We start from the raw sequence: 23,368 nt of genomic DNA on the forward strand, positions 1-23,368 counted from the left end.
GTTGCTTACCCTCTTGACCACTGTTAGCGGTGCATTTGAGTGGTACCACGACGTTTATACCGTCACACAACCAGCTCCACCATCGTCTCCAGCACTTCTTCATCTCCCCAGTTTAAAACTTTGTCCCTCTAAGACACTGGTGCCCCTCTCAGTCTCCCTCCCTCCCTCCCCTTGTGAATTTGACTATCCGAGATAGTTGAATAAATGGAATCCTACAGCATTTATCCCTTTTTTTGTTTTTGTTTTTTTCACTTTAAAGTGTGCGTGTGCGCACACGTGCACACATGAGCCTGCTTGCATTCAGCCACAAGGCCAAAAGAGAGTATTAGCTGCCCTGGAGCTGGAATCACAGGCCGTTGTGAACCACCTGATATAGGTGCTAGGAACCAAACTAGGGTCCTCTGCAAGACCAGCACATGCTCTTAACTGCTGAATCATCTCTCCAGCTCCAATATCTATCTTTTCATGAGTGGTGTCTTCCAGATAGCGTTAACACCCTCAGGTTTCATCTATATCATAGCATGCATTGGCATTTCCTTTTGGAGGCTCATTAATCCTTCATTATCTGTACAAACGAGTTTACTTAGCCACTTAGCCTGTGGCTAGAATCTTGGACTGCTGCCCCCTGTGGTGATGTTGGGTATTGTGCCTAGCCCACTTTCTGGCCTTTGCTCAAGAGCTCTTCTTGCAAGTGATTTTGCCTTCTGCCTTGGGATATTGCGTAAGGGTGTGATCCTTTCTTGATGTACCTTGTGTGCCATCTCTGCTCCAGGTAGTGAGTATTGAGAAGATGGAGGACACGAGCCTGCTGCCCAACCCCATCATTGTCAGCATCCGCAGCAAGATGGCCTTCCAGTTCATTGAGCTCAAGGACAGAGAGAACCTGGTAGAGGGCCTCCTGGTGAGACTGAAGCAGGTCCACGCCAACCACCCCGTGCACTATGACAGCTCCCCAAGTGACAACGACATGGTAGGAGCCTTTACAGCGCTGGCCAGCTGTGACCTCCAGTGCCATGGTCTCTAAGAGGACTGCCTCGGAAGATGGGCCCCGTGGGTGTGAGGACCATGAGTTAGTGTGATGTCACCTCTGATGCCCTGGTGTCCTGAGTTGGTGCCTGGGTTAGGAGGACTGATGGGGGAAACCTGTATGTTGGAGAGTTGACTGTGTCTACGTCCTACCCTGGGGTGGAGTTGATGTGACACCTCCCTCTGCGGGTCAGGGGAGTCATGTGAACCCCATAAGTGTGTGTGGGGGCACTTTGCAGGCACTTTGAAGCAGGTATCACCCCATTTTCAATAGGAACTAATACTCAGGTGGCTGTGATCTGTTAAGAGAGATGATTTGTCATCCTAAGATTGGAGAGATGGGTTGGCCGGGGCATCATTAGCTGTGACTTCCATTAGAAAACGCCTTTTGGTTTATCTTTAAATTTTCATGTGCGTGTTGTGTATCATGTAAGTGTATGGTAGACATATACATGTATGTGTGCATGGGTATATGGAGGAATCATCCCTATCATTTTTCCTCCTATTCATTGAAGCAGGCTTTCTCAGTCAAACTCAGAGTGCACTGATATGGCTAGTCTCACTAGCCAGCTTGCCCCGGGATCCCCTGTCTCCGTCTTCAGCTGCCACACTTACCCAGCAATAAATCTGAGTTCCAGATATCCAAACTCTGGTCCCCATGCTTGTGCTGCAGGTGTTCCCCAGCCCCCATTTCTTATTTTTCAAGAGTACGCAATACTGTCTATTCTCACGCTCTTTGCCTTGCAGACTTCATCTGTCTTTTATTCAACAAGCATGTGCAGTGACAAGTTTGGGGATCTTGAAATGGTATCTTCTCAAAATGGCGAAGAGAGAGAGAAGGAAAAGAGCCCACTGCCACACCCTGAGCCCCTGACTGTCTTCCAGCAGTCGGGTGGTCAGAGTCCTGACTCCCGCCTGGTGAGTGAGATGCCTCCAGGATGGGGGTTGCCCAGCTGTCTGCTTCCAGCTCCATAGGGTTAATGTGAGAGGTGCTGTGAGAGTCACAGAACTGTCATTGTGGGGCTACAAAGGAAATGGGATTCAAAGGAAGCACACAGACTCACTGGACACCGGACAGGGTGGAAACCGCAGCGCCCCGCTGCTCTGCTACAGGGAGATGTGAACCTGCTTGCTTCTGCTCTGGCCTCCCAAGAGAGCGAGCATGCTCCTCTCTGCACTCACCAGTGCACAGAACACCTCAGACCACACCCAGTAGGCCAGTACCCCAGAAGCTGTTGACTGAGTCCCTACAACACAGGGTCTTGGGAGTGGTTTGGCCTAGGCAGCTGGTGAGCTTCCAACCTCACTTCTCTTACCTCTTTTTGTCCTGGGCACCAAGTGAAGGGCCTGAAAGGCAGTGGGAGCTGGCCCTTCTCTGTGTGGCACAGCTGGCAGTACTGCCCCTGTGGGGTTCCAGGGGTGCAATGAGCCTTACTTTTGTTAGTCTGCATGTGCTTCTTACATTGTTTTCTTTGCCCCTTACTGAACCTGAAGTTTGCATTTTGGCCAGACTGGCAGAGCATCAAGCTCCCAAGACCCTGTCTCTACCCTTCCTCCAACACTGAACTCACTGGGTTTTTCTTGGGTGCTGGATTGAAACTATGTACCCAGGCTTGCAGAACAAGCCCTTCGCACCCACTGATCCATTTCCTTGGCCCCTATTTTTGTTTCCTGTATAGTTGTTCACTTTTAACATGGAAATATCTGAGGCAGAAGTCATGTAGTGAGTAGAGCTAGAAACTGGACTCTGGGCGGTAGGTAGGAAGCCGCGCTGCAGCCACAGGCCCAGGGGTGGCCTCTAGTGCTATTATCGGCCATGCTGCTTCCCAGCCACCCAAGATCCTGGGTCAGTTATCAGCGTTTTACAGTCCACACTGATCTTCTCAGTTGCTTTACACAGTCTGTTCAGTCATTTCTTGTCTAAATGAAGGGGAATGCTAGACTATGGATATATTACTCACATCATTAGACGGCAATTATTACGAGTAATCATAAAAGGTCCTAATGTCACTGACATGTGGATAGTTTCATAGGACTTTTAGAGAAATAGTGTCTCCCTTATTTCTGATGATGAGAATGGGGGCTGGAGAGGTGCCTCAGTGGTTAAAATGCTTGTTTTTCCGCCGAGTTCCCATGGTGGTTCAGAACCATCCCTACCTCTGGTTCCGGGGGAGCCAACACACTCTTCTGACCTCTGTGGGCACCAGACATGTTATGTGGTATGTGTAGGCAAAACACTTATATAAAACTTGTTAAATTCTTGAAGGTAATTTTTTTGGGTCAAGTTTCAGTTTTCCCTTTGTCTGTCAGGAAATACAGGGCCCATCAGGTGCCTTTCACTCCCCTCCGTCGCTGGGGTCGAGTGGTGTTTTAGCAGTTGGCCCTGCATCAGTGCCCCAAAGCCTTACCCCAGTTCTCCACTGTACCCCTCTCTCCCATCCAGTTTGAGCTGCTCTAGGCCTTGGATGGACCAGTTCCTACTATGAACCTTGCGTCTTGTTTGCACAGATGTTGCACGAGGCCCCTGAGGGTCTGGCGCTCTGTGTTACTTGTCCTGCGTCCTTTATGCCCAGCAGAGGCACAGCCATGTTTTGCCGTGCGAACAGTTATCGCTGCTCTTCCTGTCAGTCCCTGATAAACAGAGACACTATTAGACCAGTGCTGTGTGCGGACGGGCTGCCTGGCCTGTTAACAGATGTTTCCCTTTCCAGTCCCGGGAGCAGATAAAAATCAGTCTGTGGAACGACCACTTTGTGGAGTACGGCAGGACCGTGTGTATGTTTCGCACTGAGAAGATCCGGAAGCTGGTGGCCATGGGGATCCCTGAGTCTTTGCGTGGAAGGCTGTGGCTGCTTTTCTCAGGTAGGTCTTGGCATAGTCAAGCTTTTTGTGATCTCTGGAATAGACTCAGGAGCAGGCCTCCTGTGAGCAGTGCGTGAGGATGAAGTCCTCTGTCTTCAGACTGTTTCTGTAAATCCCCAGTGCGGACTTGGAAGCCGCTGCTACGTTGGTTAGCTATGGTGCCTTCTTAGAAAACGTGAGGTCCAGGGCAGTGATTTCTTATCACTTAACCGTGGCTGGATGCGGCAGTGCACCTATAATTTCAGCTCTGGAGAGGCTGGGGTAGGATCGCAGGTTCTAAGCATGCAAGATGGTCTCACCCCTTCTCCCACAAAAGATAAAAGACGTAAATAAAACTATAAGCCTGCCAATAGTACTAAGAACTAAAAACAAAACAAAACAAACCCTCTAGCATTGCATAAAGTGTGGTAGCATATGCCTAAGATTCCAGCATTTGGGAAGTGGAGGCAGGAGGACCGGAAATTAAAGGCCAGCCTCAGATAGCATAATGAGTTCAAGGCAGACTGGGCTATAAAGAACTACCCGGAAGTGATGTGTCTTATCGGCTGTGAGAGCTCATGTAGATGAATCAGAAAAGCTGTATTTGCGGAGTTGAATCCCCCAGTGTAGTTTCTGTCACTGGAAATAAGGCACCCAGCGAGGTGTGGCTGTACTGCTGTCCTGTCTGCCGTTCAGCACCACGTGATCATCAGTGATGGCCTCATCTGGACTCAGTAGGACGGCAGTCCTTCTCTGTGCCTGCTGGGTACCATCCTGGAGTCTGACAGAGTGCTCACTGAGGGCTGGCTGAGACATGGCCTTCAGAAGCTTCGCACTCAGGCTGAACCAAGACCAGGCTTCTCCCCACCCATGAGGGATGATTATGTCCTGCTAGGCAAAGGGTAGGCCCTGCCATTTGTGGGAACTGAGCCCCTGTCGGGTGCTGTGGGTACATAGTCAGGGACTGCTTCCCTGTGAGTCTGCTGTGCTGTGGTCACTGGTGAGCCTCCAAGAAGCTGTGCCTGGGCAGCATCCTGTCCCCGTTCCCTCTTCCTCAGTGTCTGTCTGACTGTTCCGTTGCTTTGAAGAGACACCATGATCAAAGAACTCATAAAATGAGCTGGATTGGCTTGCTTACAGCGTCAGAGGGTTAATCATGGCTGTCATGTTAGGGAGCCTGGCAGCAGAAAGACGGGCATACTGCTGCAGCAGTAGCTGAGCGCTCACATGGAACATGCATGTTGTAGGCAAAGAGGGGAGGGACAGGGACAAAGACAGACCCAGAGAATGACAGAGACATACAGAGACAGAAACAATCTGGGCCTGACATGGGCTTTTGAAGTCTCAAAGCCAACCCCAGTGACACACTTCCGCTAACAAGGCCACACCTCCTAGTTTTTTCTAAACTGTCCAGCTAACCAAGCTCTCAAATAGATGAGCCATCCTCACTCAAATCACCACACGGGGGCGGAACCTTCCCTGCTCTTTCCTCATAGCCACCTTTGCTAGTGACCCTCGTCCCTTTTCTCCTCCTGGCATCGGTTTGGTCCCACCCCTCTCCTGTCCAGGATTTCAGCTGTGTAGCAACCCACAGCCTCAGCTCTGCCTGTGTTCCTCCAAGCTTCTCCTATGGCCTAGCCCATGACTGCAGTGGGCCACCTTCCTGCTTCCCAGTGTGCTCCAGCCACTGCCCATCAGAGACACAGCATGGAAGCCGCACCTTTAAAACCGTCAATGCCTTCTGTGTTTCTGAACTCACTGAAAAGCACTTGCTCTTAATTGAGATGCAGGTGGGGGAGTGAGCAGAGGGAAAGAGGTTGCTGTCCCCGAGAGTACCGCCTGTTAAATGCTGCGGGCTTCAGTCCTCGGGCCCCTCAACATGTGTGAACACATCCTTTAGGTGCTGGTTTGTTTCCACCTGGGTGAGAAACGTCCCATTACATGTGAGAAACATCCCGTTACCTGTGAGAAACGTCCCGTTACATGTGAATGCTGTTGTGATGATGGGATCACAGCTGCTCACTTAAGAGGAGAGTTGAGGCAGAGGGCTGTTTTGACTATACTCTCTAGAATTTAATCCTTATCTAATCTCTGAGACAGAATTAGACACATTTCTGCTCCCTCTACCTTGTGTGTTCTGAGGCAGCCTGGTGAGTGGACAGATTTCCTCACACCTACCAGTCATCTGTCCCTCAGTACTACTGGCCCAGCTGAAACCTGGGCCTTGGCTCTGGGGTGGTGGCCATCCTGCTCTGGGTTGTTCCTGCCGGCTGCTGTGGGCTGCTTGCCAGTGGTTTGTTAGCCTTACTTAACCTGGGTCGTGCTTTCTTGTGTGCTTTGACCAGAGATGCAGGACAATTTTTTGTGGAATTAACACATAAAAATTGTATGTGGACATGTGCATATCTGGGTGGGACAGCTTATTAAAAGCATATTAATAACTTGACTGCTTTGGGTGTGTGTTGGGGATTGAAAGCAGCATGGGCTCTGTCGTTGGGCTCCACCCTGATTTGTGGATGAACCTTTCCTTGCTCTTCCTGTATGTCGCTATCCTTGCTCTTTCTGTATGACGCTTCCTGTTCTTTCTGTATGACATTATTCTTGGAAAACTGCTTCCCTTCGTGTCGCTATTCTTTGAGCCTGGCCACCTGACAGAAGTGAAGTCTCAGAATGTTTTTTGGCACATATTCATGTGCCCCTCACCTGTCGCGACACCATCGTGATAACCATGTCATCTTGAAATGTTGCTCTCCAATCCTCAGACGCTGTGACGGACCTCGCCTCGCACCCTGGGTACTATGGAAATTTGGTGGAGCAGTCGCTGGGCAGATGCTGCCTGGTGACAGACGAGATAGAGCGGGACCTGCACCGTTCTCTGCCTGAGCACCCTGCCTTCCAGAACGAAACGGGTATTGCTGCCTTGAGGCGGGTGCTGACAGCCTATGCCCACCGGAACCCCAAGATTGGCTACTGTCAGGTGAAGTGGTGTGCATGGAGGCATGAGAACCCTGTGTTCAGTGATCGCCCCGGGTTTCTGCTCATTTCCAGCCATTTAGCTAAGCACCTCCCCAGAATCAATACAGCAAACTGCTGTCCAGTCAGACAGGCTGATCCTCTGGGAAGGAGGACATGGGGGTGGAGGTTAGGATGGGCAGCCATGCTTGCTGCTCATATCCCCAGCACAGTGGAGACGGAGCAGGCTAATTAGTGCTGAGACCGATGCAGAAGTAGTAGGACCGAAGCAGCAGTGTGTTTGTGGAGGACAGGGTGACCTGGGCCAGGCACTTTCCTGCTGGAAATGTGCGTAGAGAGTTCTTTGAGCTCTTCCCAGTGGGAGGATGCAGCCAGCAAGCACAAAGTGGAAGTCCAGGGAATTCAGACAACAATCTGGCAGAAGACTGGGTTAGAAGCTCTGACACTGGCAGATATAAGATTTAACTTGTCAGTGAATCAGCAAAGTCAGTGGGTGAACAAAGTGTATGTGTCCATCTGCTGAGTGTACAGAAGACGGCTGCATTGACCAAGCCTAAAGCCGTGCCCCAGCTACCTGCAGCTCATTACTGTTCCACTTTGGGGGTTGTTCTGCTTTGGGGAGTGCTGGGTCTTTCAGCTACAGACTCTTCTCCTGTGGGTTGCTTGGGCTTATTTTGTTTGTTGTTCAGACCCAGGGCTTTGTGTAGGCCAGGGCAGTGCTTGTCCACCTCCAGCCCCTCAGTTGTGGGTTTTGAATGTTTGTGTGGCACTAGGTGGCCTGGACACTAACTGTCACTTCTGTGACCCTCTGTGCAGTCCATGAACATCCTGACCTCTGTGTTGCTGCTGTATGCCAAAGAGGAGGAAGCCTTTTGGCTGCTGGTTGCCGTCTGTGAGCGGATGCTGCCGGATTACTTCAACCACCGGGTGATCGGTAAACTGCCTGCCTTTCTCCTCCTCCATATCTGGGGAAGGTAGTCACCGTCAGCCCTGCCTGTAACCCGCCTCTGCTCCCCTTAGGCAGTCTGCACGCATACGCATCGTTTAACTCAGGGAAGTTCTCTATGTTGTAGCAATAGAGAAAAGCAGGTAATTCTGTGAAACACCTAATGAGTTTGCACTGAAAAAACAAGCACACTGAAATAAATAGCTGAATATATAAGAGGGAAGGGAAAACCTTTAGGTCCAAGGAACAGATCAGCGTGAAACACCGGTGGCCTCGCATGGATGCCGTGGCCTGGAAAGGGAGTGGAATCCTCTGGGTTACCAAGCCAACTTGTACAGATGTCCTCTTCCCTCTGGAGGAGACCCTCACAGAAGGAGATTGTGAGAAAGGTTTTTTTTTCTTTCCTGTCTGGACTTATATTGGTCCGTTCTGTTTTGTTTTGTGGTTGTTGCTCTAAGGAAATACTTGGTGCTGGTTACTTAGAAACAGGTAGGTTTCGCTCGGTTTTGAAGATTGAAGGGTACAGTCCCTGCACAGTTGAGTTCTGGTGAGGACTCCATAGTGGGAATGCTTGTTGAAGCACGTGGTGGTCACATCTCTAACCAGGAAGCAGAGAGAGTTCGGTAAAGACACACCTGCTCCTTTTGTTGCAGTCTTTGCAGGAGAACTGTGTCTTGTTCCCCAAACCCAAGCACCTCTCATTAGGCCCTGCCTCCAAGTCACACCACCCTGGAAACCAGGCCTTACCCAAGATCCTCCAAGACTGGGCAAGATTCAGTCATATCTTAATCATAGCAGGGTTTTGGGGGGCCTAGAGCCGCACAGCCTGCACTGGCTAGATCCACCTCTGGTATGGTATTAGATGTGGATGTGCACAATCTCATGTTCCCACAACCTCCTAGTGGAGAAAGCAATGCATTGTTTGAGTTTGGCACCATTCTTGGGGGAGGGGGTGGGAGGGGCTACTTCTTAGTAATCCAGAGGAGCCATCAAAGTGGTTTAAAGTTAGGGTAGCTGGGCATGGTGATGCACACCTTGAACCCTAGCACTTGGGAGGCAGACGGAGGTGGAGTTCTGTGAGTTCCAGGCCAACCAGGCCTACATAGAGAGACCCTGTACTGAAAAACAAAACAAACAAAAAATCACAACTAAAATGAAGGTGTCAGGGCAGGCAAGATGGCCCTGTAGGAAAAGTGCTGTGTGCCTAGCCTTATGGCCCAAGTGTGATCCCTAGGAAGGAGAATACGGATTCCAGCAAGTTGCTCTTCTCTCCATGCATGCCCTCCCCCACAAACTCCCCCACCCCCCCCCCCCCCGACTCACTCACACAGAGAGGAATAAGGTGTCAGTATGGGAACAAACAAAAGAACCAGGCTGATAAATTTGTGCCTGGCTGGCTATAGGGCCCAGGTAGGAAGATACATCTGAAGACTGTGTCCTAAGAACTGAAGGGCCTGTCAGCCTGTAGGAGTAAGAAATAGTGTGTGTGTGTGTGTGTGTGTGAGAGAGAGAGAGAGGGGGGGGGGGGGCTGTGTTACTTTGAATATATTTGTGCCCTTGATGGGCATCTGGCTGTTTTCATGGCTCTCCTCCTTGTCTGAGTGGGCAGTTGGCTCGCTCCCCATTTTACTTTGTTTTGTGGGAGCTGGTATGATGTGCAGAAGAGCAAGGAAAACATGAGTACTGGGGTCACTGGTAGAAGAGTTGTCAAAGCCATTGGTTGGTAAGTGTTGCTGTGTGACAGCAATGCTGCAGTGACCGTGTGTGTGTGTGTGTGTGTGTGTGTGTGTGAGAGAGAGAGAGAGAGAGAGAGAGAGAGAGAGAGAGAGAGAGAGGGGTGGGGAGGACTCTCTTGGGAAAGGATGAAATATTTGGATCACTTCCCTCACCACAGAAAGTCACCGTCTGCCCCTCTTGCTGCCCTGCAGCCTTTGATACTGGTCTCTGCCACCTACAGTGAATTTAGCCTACTCTGGAAGGAGCTGTTTTGGGTCTGCGGAAGCATCTGCCATGTAGGTAGTTTGCTCCTGTGTGTTGCTCTTCAGGTCCATGCCATGATTGACTTGTCCTATATTAGCATTCTTGGGGAACAGAGCCAGCAGAATGGATGTCTATTAAGGGGGTCTAATAGACCAGCTTATATAATATAGTCTGGCTAGTCCAAGAGTGACTGTCTCACAGTGGAGAGCAGAGAATCCAGGAGTTTTTTGGTCCGTGAGGCTGGATTTCTCATTCCCAGTTTTGCGCTGAAGACCTGAAGTCCTCCTGGAGAGCTGCTGGTCCTCAGACTTTGTTAGACGGCTAGAGAAGCTGGTTAGACACCACTGAAGGAATGCGGCAGGGAGCAGCTGTCAGCAAGAGAGGGCAAGCAGGCAAAAGGCAGTGTTTCCTCTTTCGTTCCCCTTCATCTGGGCTGCCACCAGAAGGTACCACCCACACAAAGGGTGGGTCTTTCCACTGTAAATACACTGAAAATTCTTTGTGCCCCCCCCCCCCCCCCCGCCAGTGCTTTCCTTTTCATTGATTCCAGATACAGAAACGTTGATGAGAATTTAGGTTTCTTTCAGTTTGAGCCTGTGGTCGATGAAGTTCAGTGAATATTCCTGCCATTTCTTCTAGGTGTTTCCCTAGGAAGATTGCTGGGTTATAGGGTCAGTAAGAAGCCACCAGTTTTACCAAGGGGATGTAGTGGGTCATTTACGTATTTGTTTTAGCAGCATGAGGGTCTCCATTTGCTGTGTCCGGGTTAACATCTGGGGCTGTCTTTTTCATTTTATCCATGCACTGGGAATGGTTTTTATCACATGGCTTTTAGTTTGCATTTCTCAGGTAACTAATCACTTTGAACACACTTGTTTGTGTTTACTGCCACCTGGGTAATTTTTAGCTTATTAAAAAAATAGACTGGTTGTTGGCTTCTTACAGAACTGCAGGTTTGGGTTTGAGACAGGCAGGTGTGTTGCAAATGTTTTCTCTAGTTAAGCTTACATTTGAATTTTGTTGACAAGTTTCTCTTGAAGGAAGCAAGGTTTTTTTGGTTTATTTATTTTTATTTTAATTTTTTTTGGAGACAGGGTTTCTCTGTGTAGCCCTTACTGTCCTAGAACTCGCTCTATAGACCAGGCTGGCCTGGAATTCACCATGATCCCTCTGCCTCCTGAGTGCTAGGATTAAAGGTGTGTGCCACTGCCTGGCAAAGAAGGGGATTTTTAATGTTCTTAATGGTTAGTACTTTTTACATCCTAAGATAATTCTGTCTTGTTCCTATATTTTCTTCTAGAATTTCTAAATTATGAGCATTTGTCTTTAGGTCTATGGTTTGCTTTCAATGTGTTTTTCTATGTGTAAGGTAAGGTTAGGGGGGTTAGGACTCCCCTCTACCCCCCATTGATAACCAGTTGACTAAGCACTGTTTCTTTGGAAAGCTTGTCCTTATATTGAATGACTGGTCAGCTGCTGAGAATTAGTGAACTAATCACATGTCCTCTTCTGGACTCAGATCTTGCTTCATGACATCACCTTACTAAGGTTTAGAGCAAGCTTCCTTTCAGCCACCCAGGAGAGCAGGAGTCTTCCCCACCAGAGCTTCCTGCTCTCTTTGGCAGGGGCTCAGGTGGACCAGTCTGTCTTTGAGGAGCTCATCAAGGAGCACCTCCCAGAGCTGGCAGAGCACATGAACGACCTCTCGGCACTGGCGTCCATCTCTCTGTCCTGGTTCCTGACTCTGTTCCTCAGCATCATGCCCCTGGAGAGTGCTGTGAATGTCGTCGACTGCTTCTTCTACGACGGGATCAAGGCCATCTTCCAGCTGGGGCTAGCCGTGCTGGAAGCCAACGCGGAGGAGCTGTGCAGCAGCAAGGATGATGGGCAGGCCCTGATGATCCTCAGCAGGTGGGCTCTGCCTGCTTCCTCCTGTGGCTAGTGTGGGCAATGAAGTGTAGGTTACGGCTGGGGCACTGGACGACCACAGAGGGAGGCCACAACATGAGTGCCACATCTGTGGAAGCTTTCTGTTCCACACTGCCCCTTGGCACCTGCCATTCTGTGGTCTCTCCAGAATGAGTGTCATGTCGCACAACCAATGGGAGGCAAAGAAGGTTGCCATCTTCTCTCATTTTTTCTGCTAAAATAAGAGTTCAGGGAGAATAAGGCCCTACGTGCTTTTCTTCCAAGATGAAATGTCTTAATGCTACACACTGTTAAGAACTGAGGACTGACAGGAAATGCTGATGCATGTATAGGTAGCCAACTGAAAATGTCAGGTGTTATGTATAGGGCATCAGTTCTCAACCTGTGGGTCCCCACCCCTTTGGGGGTCAAATAGATATCTTGCATATTAGATAATTACATTATGATTCATAACAGTAGCAAAATTAGTTATGAAGTAGCAACAAAATAATTTCATGTTGGCGATCTCCATATGAACTGTATTAAAGGGTGGCAGCATTGGGAAGAGCAAGAATCACTGGTGTGGTGGTTAAGTGAGCTACAGTGACAGAAAATCACACAATGTTGAGCCTGGACCATGCGTCTGGGAGACAAGTAGATGGTTTCTTTTCAGACTATGTTGGAAGTTCAAAACCACACAGGCACAGTTGATGCTACTTCACTGGGGAGTCTCAAGGCTTAGCTGTGCGCAAGCCTGACTTTTGGGGTATGTTGGCTGTTCCTGCTAGAGTGATCATAGTGTATAGAGCCTTGCTCTACTCCAAATGTTAGAGTCTGAGCGTGTGCTTATACTCATGTGATCTCCAGATGAGGGTAGATGTGGGCTTTAACTATGGGGGTGTGCTCAGGTTTCTAGATCACATTAAGAATGAAGACAGCCCAGGGCCCCCCATTGGCAGCCACCATGCCTTTTTCTCTGATGACCAGGAGCCCTATCCAGTGACCGACATTGCTGACCTGATCCGGGACTCTTATGAGGTACAGGAACCCCTGTTCCATCCCTGAAGACTTGCTAGTTGGAGACAGAAGTGTGCCTGGGATGTAGATGTGGAGGGAGGGTTGCTGGCGGCGTCCTGCTAGCTTTGGACTCAGCAAGCCCGTGTCTGTGCAGAAATTTGGGAACCAGTCTGTGGAGCAGATTGAGCACCTGCGATGCAAGCACAGGATCAGGGTCCTGCAAGGTCATGAGGACACCACCAAGCAGAATGTGGTGAGCAGAGGACACCTTCTTGGGGTTCATGGGATGGAGCTGATTGCGAGTACTGCTTCCTTTTCTCCCTCTCTTTCTCAGTGAACTAAAAACTGCCACAGTGTCACATGGAATGTGATGAAATTTTAGGAGTCAGTTGTGAACTACTGGGAGCCTCAGTTTCCATGGTTATAAAACAGGGGTAAGGGCTATGGTTTAGGGAGATGGAGTAGGGACTATGGAATGCTCAGGCAGATGGGCTCCAGTTAGTGTTCTTATTTTGAACCTCAGTGTTCTCATCTCCATTAGAACTTAATACGTTGGCTCAGAACATGTGCAAATTAGAAAGATGCTGAAGGGAAACTAGCTGGAAAGACATAGGAGTTGATGTGACTGAGACAAGGGTGCTGCACGTGTCCCCACCCTCCCTGATGATCCAGGGGTGCAGGGGTACACCTGGGTGTTAGTCCATCACTGTTAATTCTTTCCCTAAGCTCCGCGTAGTTATCCCGGAAGTCTCCATTCTTCCTGAAGACCTTGACGAACTCTACGACTTATTCAAGGTAGGAAATCTGGGGGGAGGGGAGTCCTGGGCCATGAGCCAGGTCCTAGCCTGGCTTCTTACAAGGCTAATGGTTACTTGAGGAGGCCTGCCATGTGTTTTTTCTTTGGTAGCAGAGGCTAGAGCTGCTCACCGACTTTCTTTAATCAGAAAACCTTACCTTAACACTCTGTCCACAGATACGTGCCTCTTTTGTGTGTGTTGCTCTTCCTTGGGGTCCAGCCTCAGGCTGGCTGGCACATGAAGGGAGGAGCTAGTATGATCCCAGGACAGCCTGACAGGGCTTGTGCAGCTGCTACACCCCAGCAGCTATGCGCTGATGGAGAGGCAGCAATACTGTGCTGTGGTCTGACTTCCACTGCTCTGAGTCCTAGTGAGTGTGGTTTCCTCATTCAGAGCAGAGAAGCAGTGGCTATTCTGAAATGACTTCTTAGTACACATGTGTCAGTTTTATATTCTGTGGTTGGTCTGCAGCCGCGTCATCTAGTTGCTCTTGGTGATGGCAACACTTCCTTGTGCTGCATAAATCTATTATTACCATTGTTGTACCATGTCTTCTAGCTGGCTTTTTAGGGTACATAATTTAAATTCTTTTGAAGTGGGTCTAAGTTGCCCAGGGTGGCTTCTAGCTTGGTAGATGGTCTCATGTCTAATGTAGATAGGATTATAGGCATGTGCAATTTACCCAATTAATTTTTTAAAAAATTTTAACCTCTCACCCTAACACTTTGTCAACAGACACTGCCTCTTGTATGTGTTCTGATGTTTCAGAGCCCAGTTTTATTTTTAGCTGAAAATAGTATAGCAAACTAGAGTTCCAATTTTTGGGTATTTGGGTAAAGTTACAGGCTGTTAGGTAAGCCACCCTGCAGAGCATACCATTTGAGAAAGGAACTCACTATGTATCCCTGGCTGGCCTGGCACTTAGATATCCCACCTGCCTGTCTCCAGAGTACTTTTACTTTTAGCTTTTGTGTAGTGTGACACTTTAATGGTCAAGTCATGTGGGCACACTGTCTTCTGGTTGAGTTTTAAGTGCATCTTTTGCCCTTTGAACCAGAATTTTGTTTCCGTAGGGGCTACACAGAAATATCCTCACCCTGTTTTAGAATTACTAGGTTTAACTGAACACGTTATCTTCACTTTATTTCCTCCTTCCGTATGCATAGGACTCACAGGCATCGTCTCTGACCAACTACTCTAAATATTCTCTCAATTAAAGAATGTGTATGGTGGTGCATGCCTATAACCCGAATGAGAGGCTGAGGCAGGTCGGGAGTTTGAAGCTAAGCAAGGCTACACAGTGGGACAACAAAACTAGGGGCTGGCAAATAAAAATACGCAGCAGGTAAAAAATGCCTGCCACCAAATTTGAAGACCTGAGTTCATTCTTCAGAAACCTGTGGTCGGAGAAAGCCTGTATCCACAAATTGTTCTCTGTGTGCACACAAACACACATAAACATGGGAAGGGGGGCTTGGAATGTAGCCCAGACAGTAGTGCAATGTTAGCTATTTTTGTAGTTTTATTTCTATTGCTATGACAACATATCCTGACCCCCACCCCCAAACACTTGAGCAAAGGGTTGGTTTAGCTCCTATCTCCAGGATACAGTTCATTATTTTGGGGAGGTCAAGGCAGAAACTTAACCAGCTAGTCACATCACATCCTCAGTCAAGAGCAAAGAAAACAAACGTATCTTTGCTTGCTTGCAGCTAGCTTTCTCTTCTCAGAACCCTGTCTAGGGAATGTTTCCCACAATGGGTTGGGTCTTCTACATTATCAACCAAGACACTCCCCTCCTTCCCAACTTGATCTAGTAATTTCGTATTGTTTCTTTTCATGTGGTTCCGGATTGTGTTGACAATTAAAACTAGCCAGCATCCCTTGCATGGGCCCTAGCTTGGTCCTTAGTACCACATAGAAAGGAAAGAGATATGAACAATAGGATTGGTGCTGATAGCATTTATTTTACTGACCTTCAGTAGTCCTTCGAGTTTCTGAGCCCAGACATGTGATGTTGATTTTCCCTCCAGTTGAGACCACGGACACATTGCTTTAGTTTTTAATGAGTTCCTGGGACTTGACTGTACCACTTTTTTAAAATTAAGTTATTAATATACACATGGTAAGAATTCAGAAAATAGGAAAAGAGACTTCTACCTCTGTGCTTCAAACCTTCATCACCCTGACCTTCAGGCAGCCTACACTACTGACTCCTTCCATGTTCTGTAAATCCATGTGAATCTCAAATAACCATTTTCAGTGAAAATAATAAAAATCTCATAATTAAAACTACATCAACTGAACTACACTTCTAAAACTGCATAAAATGATAAATTGTATCATGTATACTTCATCACAAAGAAATCTTTTTATAAAAAATTTAAAAAAATTTTGTAATGAAATCAAAATTCATATTCCCTTTGGCAAAGATAAGACCGTAGCCATCTTCCTGTTGAGGAATGTTTAATTCCAGACTTTGGCAAGGTGTTCACCCGTCTGGTCCTGCAGCACTGTCAAGTCTCAATAAGCAGCACTTTCTGGGGCACTCACGGCCCCGTGTAACACAGCCTTTTCTCCCCTCATGCTTTAAGAGAGCACACATGATGAGCTGTTACTGGGAGCACCCCAGGCCCGTGCCCCTGCGCCATGATCCCAGCAGGCCCTATGCTGAGCAGTACCGCATCGACGCCCGGCAGTTTGCACATCTGTTCCAGTTGGTATCTCCGTGGACCTGTGGAGTCCACACAGAGATCCTTGCTGAGAGAACCTTCAGGCTCCTGGATGACAACATGGACCAGCTCATGGAGTTCAAAGCCTTCGTAAGCTGTCTAGGTATGACTCTTTAGGTCTTCACTGTAAGGTTTGGCATTTATCTGTGGACAGATGAGGTGGATTGCTGCTAGGCAGATCCACACAATATTTGTAATTATCCCATGACTTTAAAATACTGCTCTACAGGCTCCTGTTAGGGTCATCCTTACTTGTCCTTTGGGGAGGAGAGGGACTTGGCTCTCCATATTTAAAGCCACTGACCTGTTCTCCTTGATACCTAAGGTGCGACCATAGTTTGCTGTGCATAAAACCAAAATCTTTGAAAAGTCATGAGGTTATCCTGCATTTCAGTCATTTCTAGTATGGGGTGCATTTGGGCTGAGGGTACTAAGAGCAACAAGCATTGGCATTACTCTGAGCTGAAGCCATGACTAATGGGATTCATTTGTATCTGGTCTCTTTCTTGAATTTGTAGACATTATGTACAATGGAGAAATGAATGAAAAGATTAAGCTGCTATACAGGCTTCATATCCCACCAGGTAAGAAAGTCATTTTGGGCTCTGCTTTAACACAAGGCCAACTTTGTGTAGGACAGTGACTGGTTCTAAATTTAGTTTACCTTTTCTCCATGTAGATATTGTTTTCCCAGCACCATTTATTAGAGCCTCTACTCCTCCCACCCCCATGCATTTTTAGACTCATTTAAGATTGGTTGGATAGGGCTGGAGAGATGGCTCAGAGGTTAAGAGCATTGCCTGCTCTTCCAAAGGTCCTGAGTTCAATTCCCAGCAACCACATGGTGGCTCACAACCATCTGTAATGGGGTCTGGTGCCCTCTTCTGGCCTGCAGGCATATGCACAGACAGAATATTGTATACATAATAAATAAATAAATAAATATTTAAAAAAAAAAAAAAAAGATTGGTTGGATATAGTTATGTGGATTTCTTAGTCCTGTATTCTATCCCATTGGCCTTTGTGTGTTTTTATGTTAGTATCATGTTGGGGGTTTGTTGTTGCTGTTTTGGTTTTTCAAGTAACCTTGACTGTCCTGGAACTTGCTCTGTAGCCTAGGCTGGCCACAGAGATTTGTTGTCTGCCTCTGCCTCCCAAGTGCTGGGATTAAAGTTGTGTCATGCCCCTCCCCACCGTGCTATTCTTGATACTATGGCTCTATAGCAAATTTGAGATCAGGTATTGTGATACATCTTTGAATCATTGATGGAGACTGAACTAAAATATGTAGATTTCAGTAATACATTTCTATTCTGTCAGCAAATAACCCTAGGACATGGACTATATTGTGTTGTATTTTTTCCTGGCTTTTTAGGGTTCCAGAAAAGCAGTTCTGCTTTTGTAGAGTTGGGCTTTTCCTTTCAGATCTTAATGTTTCTTGGAACTTTGTAATATCATGACTGAACAAAACTCTTTGATCTTATTGTATTTTGAATTCTAAATGCCCATTAGGTCTGGATGCCCTATCTTTAACCAATTTCTTGCTATAACTTAAATGAATACAGTCTAAGGTTTTGGTCATTTGATTATATTTGAGTTGTAATTGTCATAATTTTTTTTAAGTGTATGGGTGTTTTGTCCACATTTAAGTCTGTACCATGTGCATGCCTGGTACTTGCAGAGACCAGAGGAGGGTGTCATCTCTTGGGACTAGAGTTAGATGGTTGTGAGCTGCCACATGGGTACTGGGATTAGACCTAAATCCTCTGGAAGAGCAGCCATCTCTCCAGCTTATGGTCATGCTTTTTAAAACCTTTTGATTGATGTTTGAATGCAGTATTTCATAACCCTTCTCCTCCATCCCTGATGTTTCTTCTTGGTCACATAAGCTTTCGTGTTGGTGAGTGGTCTTGATTTTTTTCATTCCCAACATTTTTTAAAAAATCTGTGTATGCACATACAGAAGTCAGAGGACCGAGTGTCCATTCTCATCTCTCACTGTGTTTCAAAGGGGTCAATGTTTGCAGCTTTGTACTATCAGGCTGGCTGGTCTGTACAGAGCTTCTAGGGATTCTCTTGTCTTCATACATCTCCCCATAAGAGCACTTGCAACTATTAATGTGTTACCAACTATTATGTGTACCAACATATTCGGCTTTTACATGAGTTTTAAGATTTGAACTTGGGTCGTTATGCTTGCATGGGAAGCCCTCTCCCTAGCTCCTCCCTTTGCTTTCAAAAATTTCCTTGTTTTTTCAACTACGTTGCTGACTCTCCCTGGCTTTTTACTGACTTCTTGATCCCAGATTTGAATCGGCTTAATCATTTTAAAGCATTTATAACTTAAGATGAAGATGTTTTACATTAAGTTTTAAGAGTATTTCCAAATATGTGTAACATTTGATAATATAAGCCCTTCCCATTACTGTTTTATCTTTTTCTTTTGACCACTCAGTAAGCATAACTGAGAGTGAGGTGTTATCTGCAGGTACAGACACCTGACAAGGAAGAAAATGTTTCTTCCTCCTCTAGCAACTGTTAACTGCCCATTGGGCCTCAGGAAGGGCTAGGACCTTTTGAGCCCCTTTCTCAACAAGATGAATATGTAGTGACCATGTCTTACCTGTTTAGTTAAGACCAAAAGCTGCCACATCACAAGAACGGGGAAGTAATGAATTAATGCATGCCAATGCTCAGTTCACTCTCCCACTCATGGGAAGGACTTCAAACTCTCCGAATGGTGCTACCCAGTGAATCTTCCCACCTGTTAGCCCAATTAAGAAATCTCCCAGAAATGGCTGTCCATTAGCCAACTTCTATTCCTTAAGACACACTTTTCAGGTGATTCTAGACTGTAAAATAGACAGTTTAAAACCAATGTTGCTATTGTGCCTCTATTGGACCAAGTGTCTTTACTTCAGGGCTTGTCACTACAGCACATCCATTTGCTAGCTATGGTGCAGCTAGCAGTGGATGGGACAAACCTACCCCATAGACTGCAAAGCTACTTGAGGGCTTTGGACTTGCCCTAGGGATAGGACTGCTGTCTCTAGCTTACATTGGGTGTCAGGTGACAAAAGTTATCATACAAAATCTGGAATGGCAAGTTTCAAATAACCAAGTGAAACATAGCGAAAGCTTTACTGTAGTAATGTCTCTACCCATTTATAGTATCGAACCACAAACTACATATGCACTGAGACTCCTCATCCTAAAACAACCCTCCCACCCCCTTCCCGGACCATTCCATGTTTCTGCAGCCTTCTGCAATCTGCTGTTGCCTATTCCATGTTTTTTAAGTGGCTATAGTGTGCACCGCTACTGTCTGGCTGCTGCTGCTGCTAACTGTGTTCAGTTGGTCCATGTTGTAGAATCAGTCTTCTGGCCAGGAGTGTCTACTGTGGCTATGACCACCACTGCTGCTGTGGTTGTGTTGCTATCAGTTTTGCATAAAAATTTTCCATACTCCCAAGTAGACTATACAGAAGTGGGAATTCTGGGTTTAACCTTAAAAAATGTATAGGCATTTTTGCCTGCTGCCTAGAGGCCAGATCTCCTGGGACTGGACTGTGTATATATGTATATATATAAACAAATATGTGCTCTTAACTGCTGCCTACCTGAAGACTTTTTTGTTCTGATAATGGGTCTAGACCTCATAATGTAGATATTAAGAGGTCTGCCTTCCTCTGCTGGGATTAAAGGTGTGAACCACCATTTACCTAAGTTTTTGAGAAATGCCAAATTTTTCAAACTGATTGAACCATTTTATTACTAGCAATGTTTTGAACTTCTGATGTTTTACTTTTAGTGCAATTCAAAGAAACCAGTGTGGTGGTTTGAGGCCAATTGGTCTACAAAGGAATTTGCAAGACAGAGCCACACAGAGAAACCCTGTCTTGAAAAACCAAAAATCACCAATATGTTTGGAAGCCAGCACTACTTTAAAACAAAAACCTACATGATGTAAGAAGCCAGAGACAGGTGGATCTCTTCAAGTTCTACAACTGCCAGGGCTATGTAAAGACGCTGTCTCAAAACCCTCCTCCCACCAAGAGCCCCCACTTATACCATCTAAATATACTGATTTATATATGCTCACTGTAATTCATTGTCAATATAAGTTTATTCATAGTATTAGAAGGGGTTTACTATGTTACCTCAGAACACCAGCAGTATCTACATATGAATTTATATGCTTATTATGCCCACATATCTATAAAACAGAATTTGCCTACTTCATTTGGCTTTAAAGGCTCTTTACAATATCGGAACTGTTGGCTTAGTCTTTGTCAGTTAAACAGAAACTATGTTCAGTTTTAATACTTCTCTTTAAAGCACTCACTGAAAATGACAGAGACAGTCAGTCACCACTGAAGAATCCTCTGTTGTCAACATCAAGACCCCTGGTATTGGGTAAGCCCAATGGCAAGTATCTGTCTTCACCACTTGCTCCTAGCAGCCCATCTCCCCTCTCCCTCCTGTTCCCATTTAGCCCATGGCCAGCACTGCTTGATTGCCCACTGAGTACCTTCTGCTGCTTTCATCTTTTTCTAAGATCTTAACAGGAAGGTCCTATGTAGTCAGCTATAAAAATGCTTTCTTGCTTTTTATGAAATTTTCTTAGTGGGAACCCCGTTCCCTTACTGTCCTAATCTAATTGCTTTAGTGGACTTTAAACTATTGTTTCCCTTTGTCAAGGTGACACAATTGATTATCAAAAACAACTGAAACAGATGATTAAGGATTTAGCCAAAGAAAAGGATAAAACGGAAAAAGAGTTGCCCAAAATGAGCCAGGTAAGGACTTTTGGGAAGAAAAAAGAAACTATCTCAGCAACTTGAGACCATAAATCTCAGGACTTCCCAGTGTTGTGATCAAGTCACCTCTTAAACAGGAGGCTGCAAAATGATACACACCATTCAAGTCTTCATACCTCTAATCACTTCCCAGAACAGGGAGGGTTCTTAGGTGCTACAAGATGGCAGGTTCAAAGAAATACAGGCTTAAGTTAGGAATGCTCCTAAGACATCAATGTTTTCTTCACGCCACATACTGGGAGGCTTTAGGACCTTGTTTGACTGAAGCATGCACGAGTAGGTATGCATGAAGGCCAGTGGGTTTCCTCTACCTTAAAGTCTCTCAACCAACCTCAAGCTAGGTAGGCAGTCCTCGGTCTTCCCAGCTTTACGTGGGTGCAACTTTTATTCTGTTCCTTATATATGTGATGGTTAAGCCACCCAGAGCTGTCCGCATCATTTTGCTCTGACCCCACCTGCCTATCTCCTAAGCGCTGGATTTAAATGTGCCACATGCTCCCTTTCCACTAAGAAGCAAATGTAGCGATTTTGTTGAGACATATAATTTCTCACTGATAATCAACACAACACCACCTAAAGCCTTTTCTTATTTTCTGCACGTGGGACCAGGAACTAGCAGTAGGCACCTGCTGGTAAGGCAGGAAGATCACAGGTTGCAGGACAGTCTTAAAACAGGGAGCTGCTATTGAACAAAAGTTAAATGCTACACGCTTTTCTGATAATGAAAAAATTATACTTTCCATCCTCATGCTGTTTTATTGGTTTTTTATTCTAGAGAGAATTTATCCAGTTCTGTAAAACTTTGTACAGTATGTTCCATGAAGATCCCAAGGAGAACGAGCTGTACCAAGCCATCGCCACAGTAACCACTCTGCTACTACAGATAGGAGAAGTGGGCCAGCGAAGCAGCAGCTCAGGAAGCTGCTCCCAGGAATGTAGTGAGGAGCTGCAGGCTTCAGCTCCTTCTCCTGAACAGGACTCAGTTTTTGTTGAGACTGGGAAGCCTCCCCAAGACCCTCGGGCCCTTCCAGAGGCAGGGGAAGGGGACTGGACTGTCTCGCTGGAACATATCCTGGCCTCACTTCTCACTGAACAATCACTGGTAAACTTTTTTGAAAAGCCACTCAACATTAAATCCAAACTTGAAAATGCCAAGCTCAACCAGTACAGTCTCAAAGCTTTGGAAATGAGCCATCCACCACAGCCTGAACTGAAGCTGAATAACCTGTAGCCCACCACACCAAAGCATGGACTGGACTGTCGTCAGTCACTGTCCAGATTTCAGTCTAAAAACAGGGAACTCGACAAGCTGAGTATGTGGGTAACGAACCTCAGACCCACGGCCGGGGAACTGCTGCAACTCCCACAGTCTATTTATTCTTAAAGAGGACAGACAGGTGGAATGGAATGCCTTTTACACTGTGACTATCAACTTTGCTGAAACTAGTGTTTCTGCTGTGATCCTGGTTTTTGCGTTTACCCTTTGATGGACAAAAAGATGTCATGGTAACCAAGAGACATTAACTCCAGGCTCACTTTCCACTGGTTATGGGATTGGTCAAGAAATAAGCTCACCAAGATCCCAGAACCATCGTCTGCACAATTGTATTTGGCTTTTTTTGCACTAATTTTGTTTCAATGCTGGTAATTGAAACCATTTTAATATATTTCGTTGTATTCACTTTGTATGTCCTTCCAAAAACATGTGCAAAACCATGCTTTCAATGTTGGCCCCCAAGGTTTTTAATAAAAAAAATCTTTCTTTTTGTACTGACTCTTTAATAAAAATTAAAAACAATAAGGAAGCATGCAGATCTGAATTTGAGGCCACCCTGGTCACAAATTGGGTTACATGACAGCCAGGGCTGCTACAGAAAACCCTGTCTTTTGGGGGTGGGGGAGGAAAAAAAACCCAAGAGCTTATATTGTCTTAAGAGTATATAGCATATTCCAGGGAATGAACTGGACTGGTTGGCAAAGATGGCTAGAAGACTGACAACACAAAACTCCAGTATCATGTACGAGTTACAACCTCAATCCTTGATCTTAACACACACACCTGGGACTAATGTGAGACCTAATACTGTAGCTTCTTTGCTAAAACACAGACAAGCTAGGCATGGCAGGGGACGCCTTTAATTCCCGCCCTTGCGATGTTGAGGCCAGCCTGGTCTACAGATTAAGTTCCAGGACATCAAGGACTACAGAGAGAATGTGTCTTGAAAAAAAATCAAAACCACAATTGATTTTTATGAAAAGAACACATCACATAATCCCGATTTCCCAAGTACCCAAAGCAGCAATTAAATAACTCCCAACAATACTCCT

The 23,368-nt window shown here is 46.3% G+C and overlaps 1 protein-coding gene across 2 annotated transcripts in view; it reads left to right on the plus strand.

The window, feature by feature from the left end:
- Positions 1 to 22,806, plus strand: part of Tbc1d8 (TBC1 domain family member 8) — a 103,502-nt gene extending 80,696 nt beyond the window's left edge. Inside the window, exons 7-20 of one of the 2 annotated variants that reach the window (XM_041656614.1) lie at positions 773 to 970; positions 1,774 to 1,944; positions 3,738 to 3,888; positions 6,630 to 6,844; positions 7,657 to 7,774; positions 11,392 to 11,677; positions 12,583 to 12,712; positions 12,846 to 12,944; positions 13,418 to 13,486; positions 16,083 to 16,323; positions 16,739 to 16,804; positions 20,559 to 20,648; positions 20,922 to 21,019; positions 21,816 to 22,806. In XM_041656614.1, coding sequence (XP_041512548.1) covers positions 773 to 970; positions 1,774 to 1,944; positions 3,738 to 3,888; positions 6,630 to 6,844; positions 7,657 to 7,774; positions 11,392 to 11,677; positions 12,583 to 12,712; positions 12,846 to 12,944; positions 13,418 to 13,486; positions 16,083 to 16,323; positions 16,739 to 16,804; positions 20,559 to 20,648; positions 20,922 to 21,019; positions 21,816 to 22,271 — 2,388 coding nt within the window. In that variant the 3' untranslated portion in view covers positions 22,272 to 22,806. The remainder of the gene's footprint in view (positions 1 to 772; positions 971 to 1,773; positions 1,945 to 3,737; positions 3,889 to 6,629; positions 6,845 to 7,656; positions 7,775 to 11,391; positions 11,678 to 12,582; positions 12,713 to 12,845; positions 12,945 to 13,417; positions 13,487 to 16,082; positions 16,324 to 16,738; positions 16,805 to 20,558; positions 20,649 to 20,921; positions 21,020 to 21,815) is intronic. The other variant, XM_041656615.1, reaches the window with a different exon arrangement.
- The last annotated feature ends 562 nt before the right edge of the window (positions 22,807 to 23,368 follow it).

The sequence above is a fragment of the Microtus oregoni genome, unplaced genomic scaffold, assembly GCF_018167655.1.
Source record: "Microtus oregoni isolate MIOR12 unplaced genomic scaffold, Mior012 000007F_ref0000211, whole genome shotgun sequence".
Classification (NCBI taxonomy): domain Eukaryota; kingdom Metazoa; phylum Chordata; class Mammalia; order Rodentia; family Cricetidae; genus Microtus; species Microtus oregoni.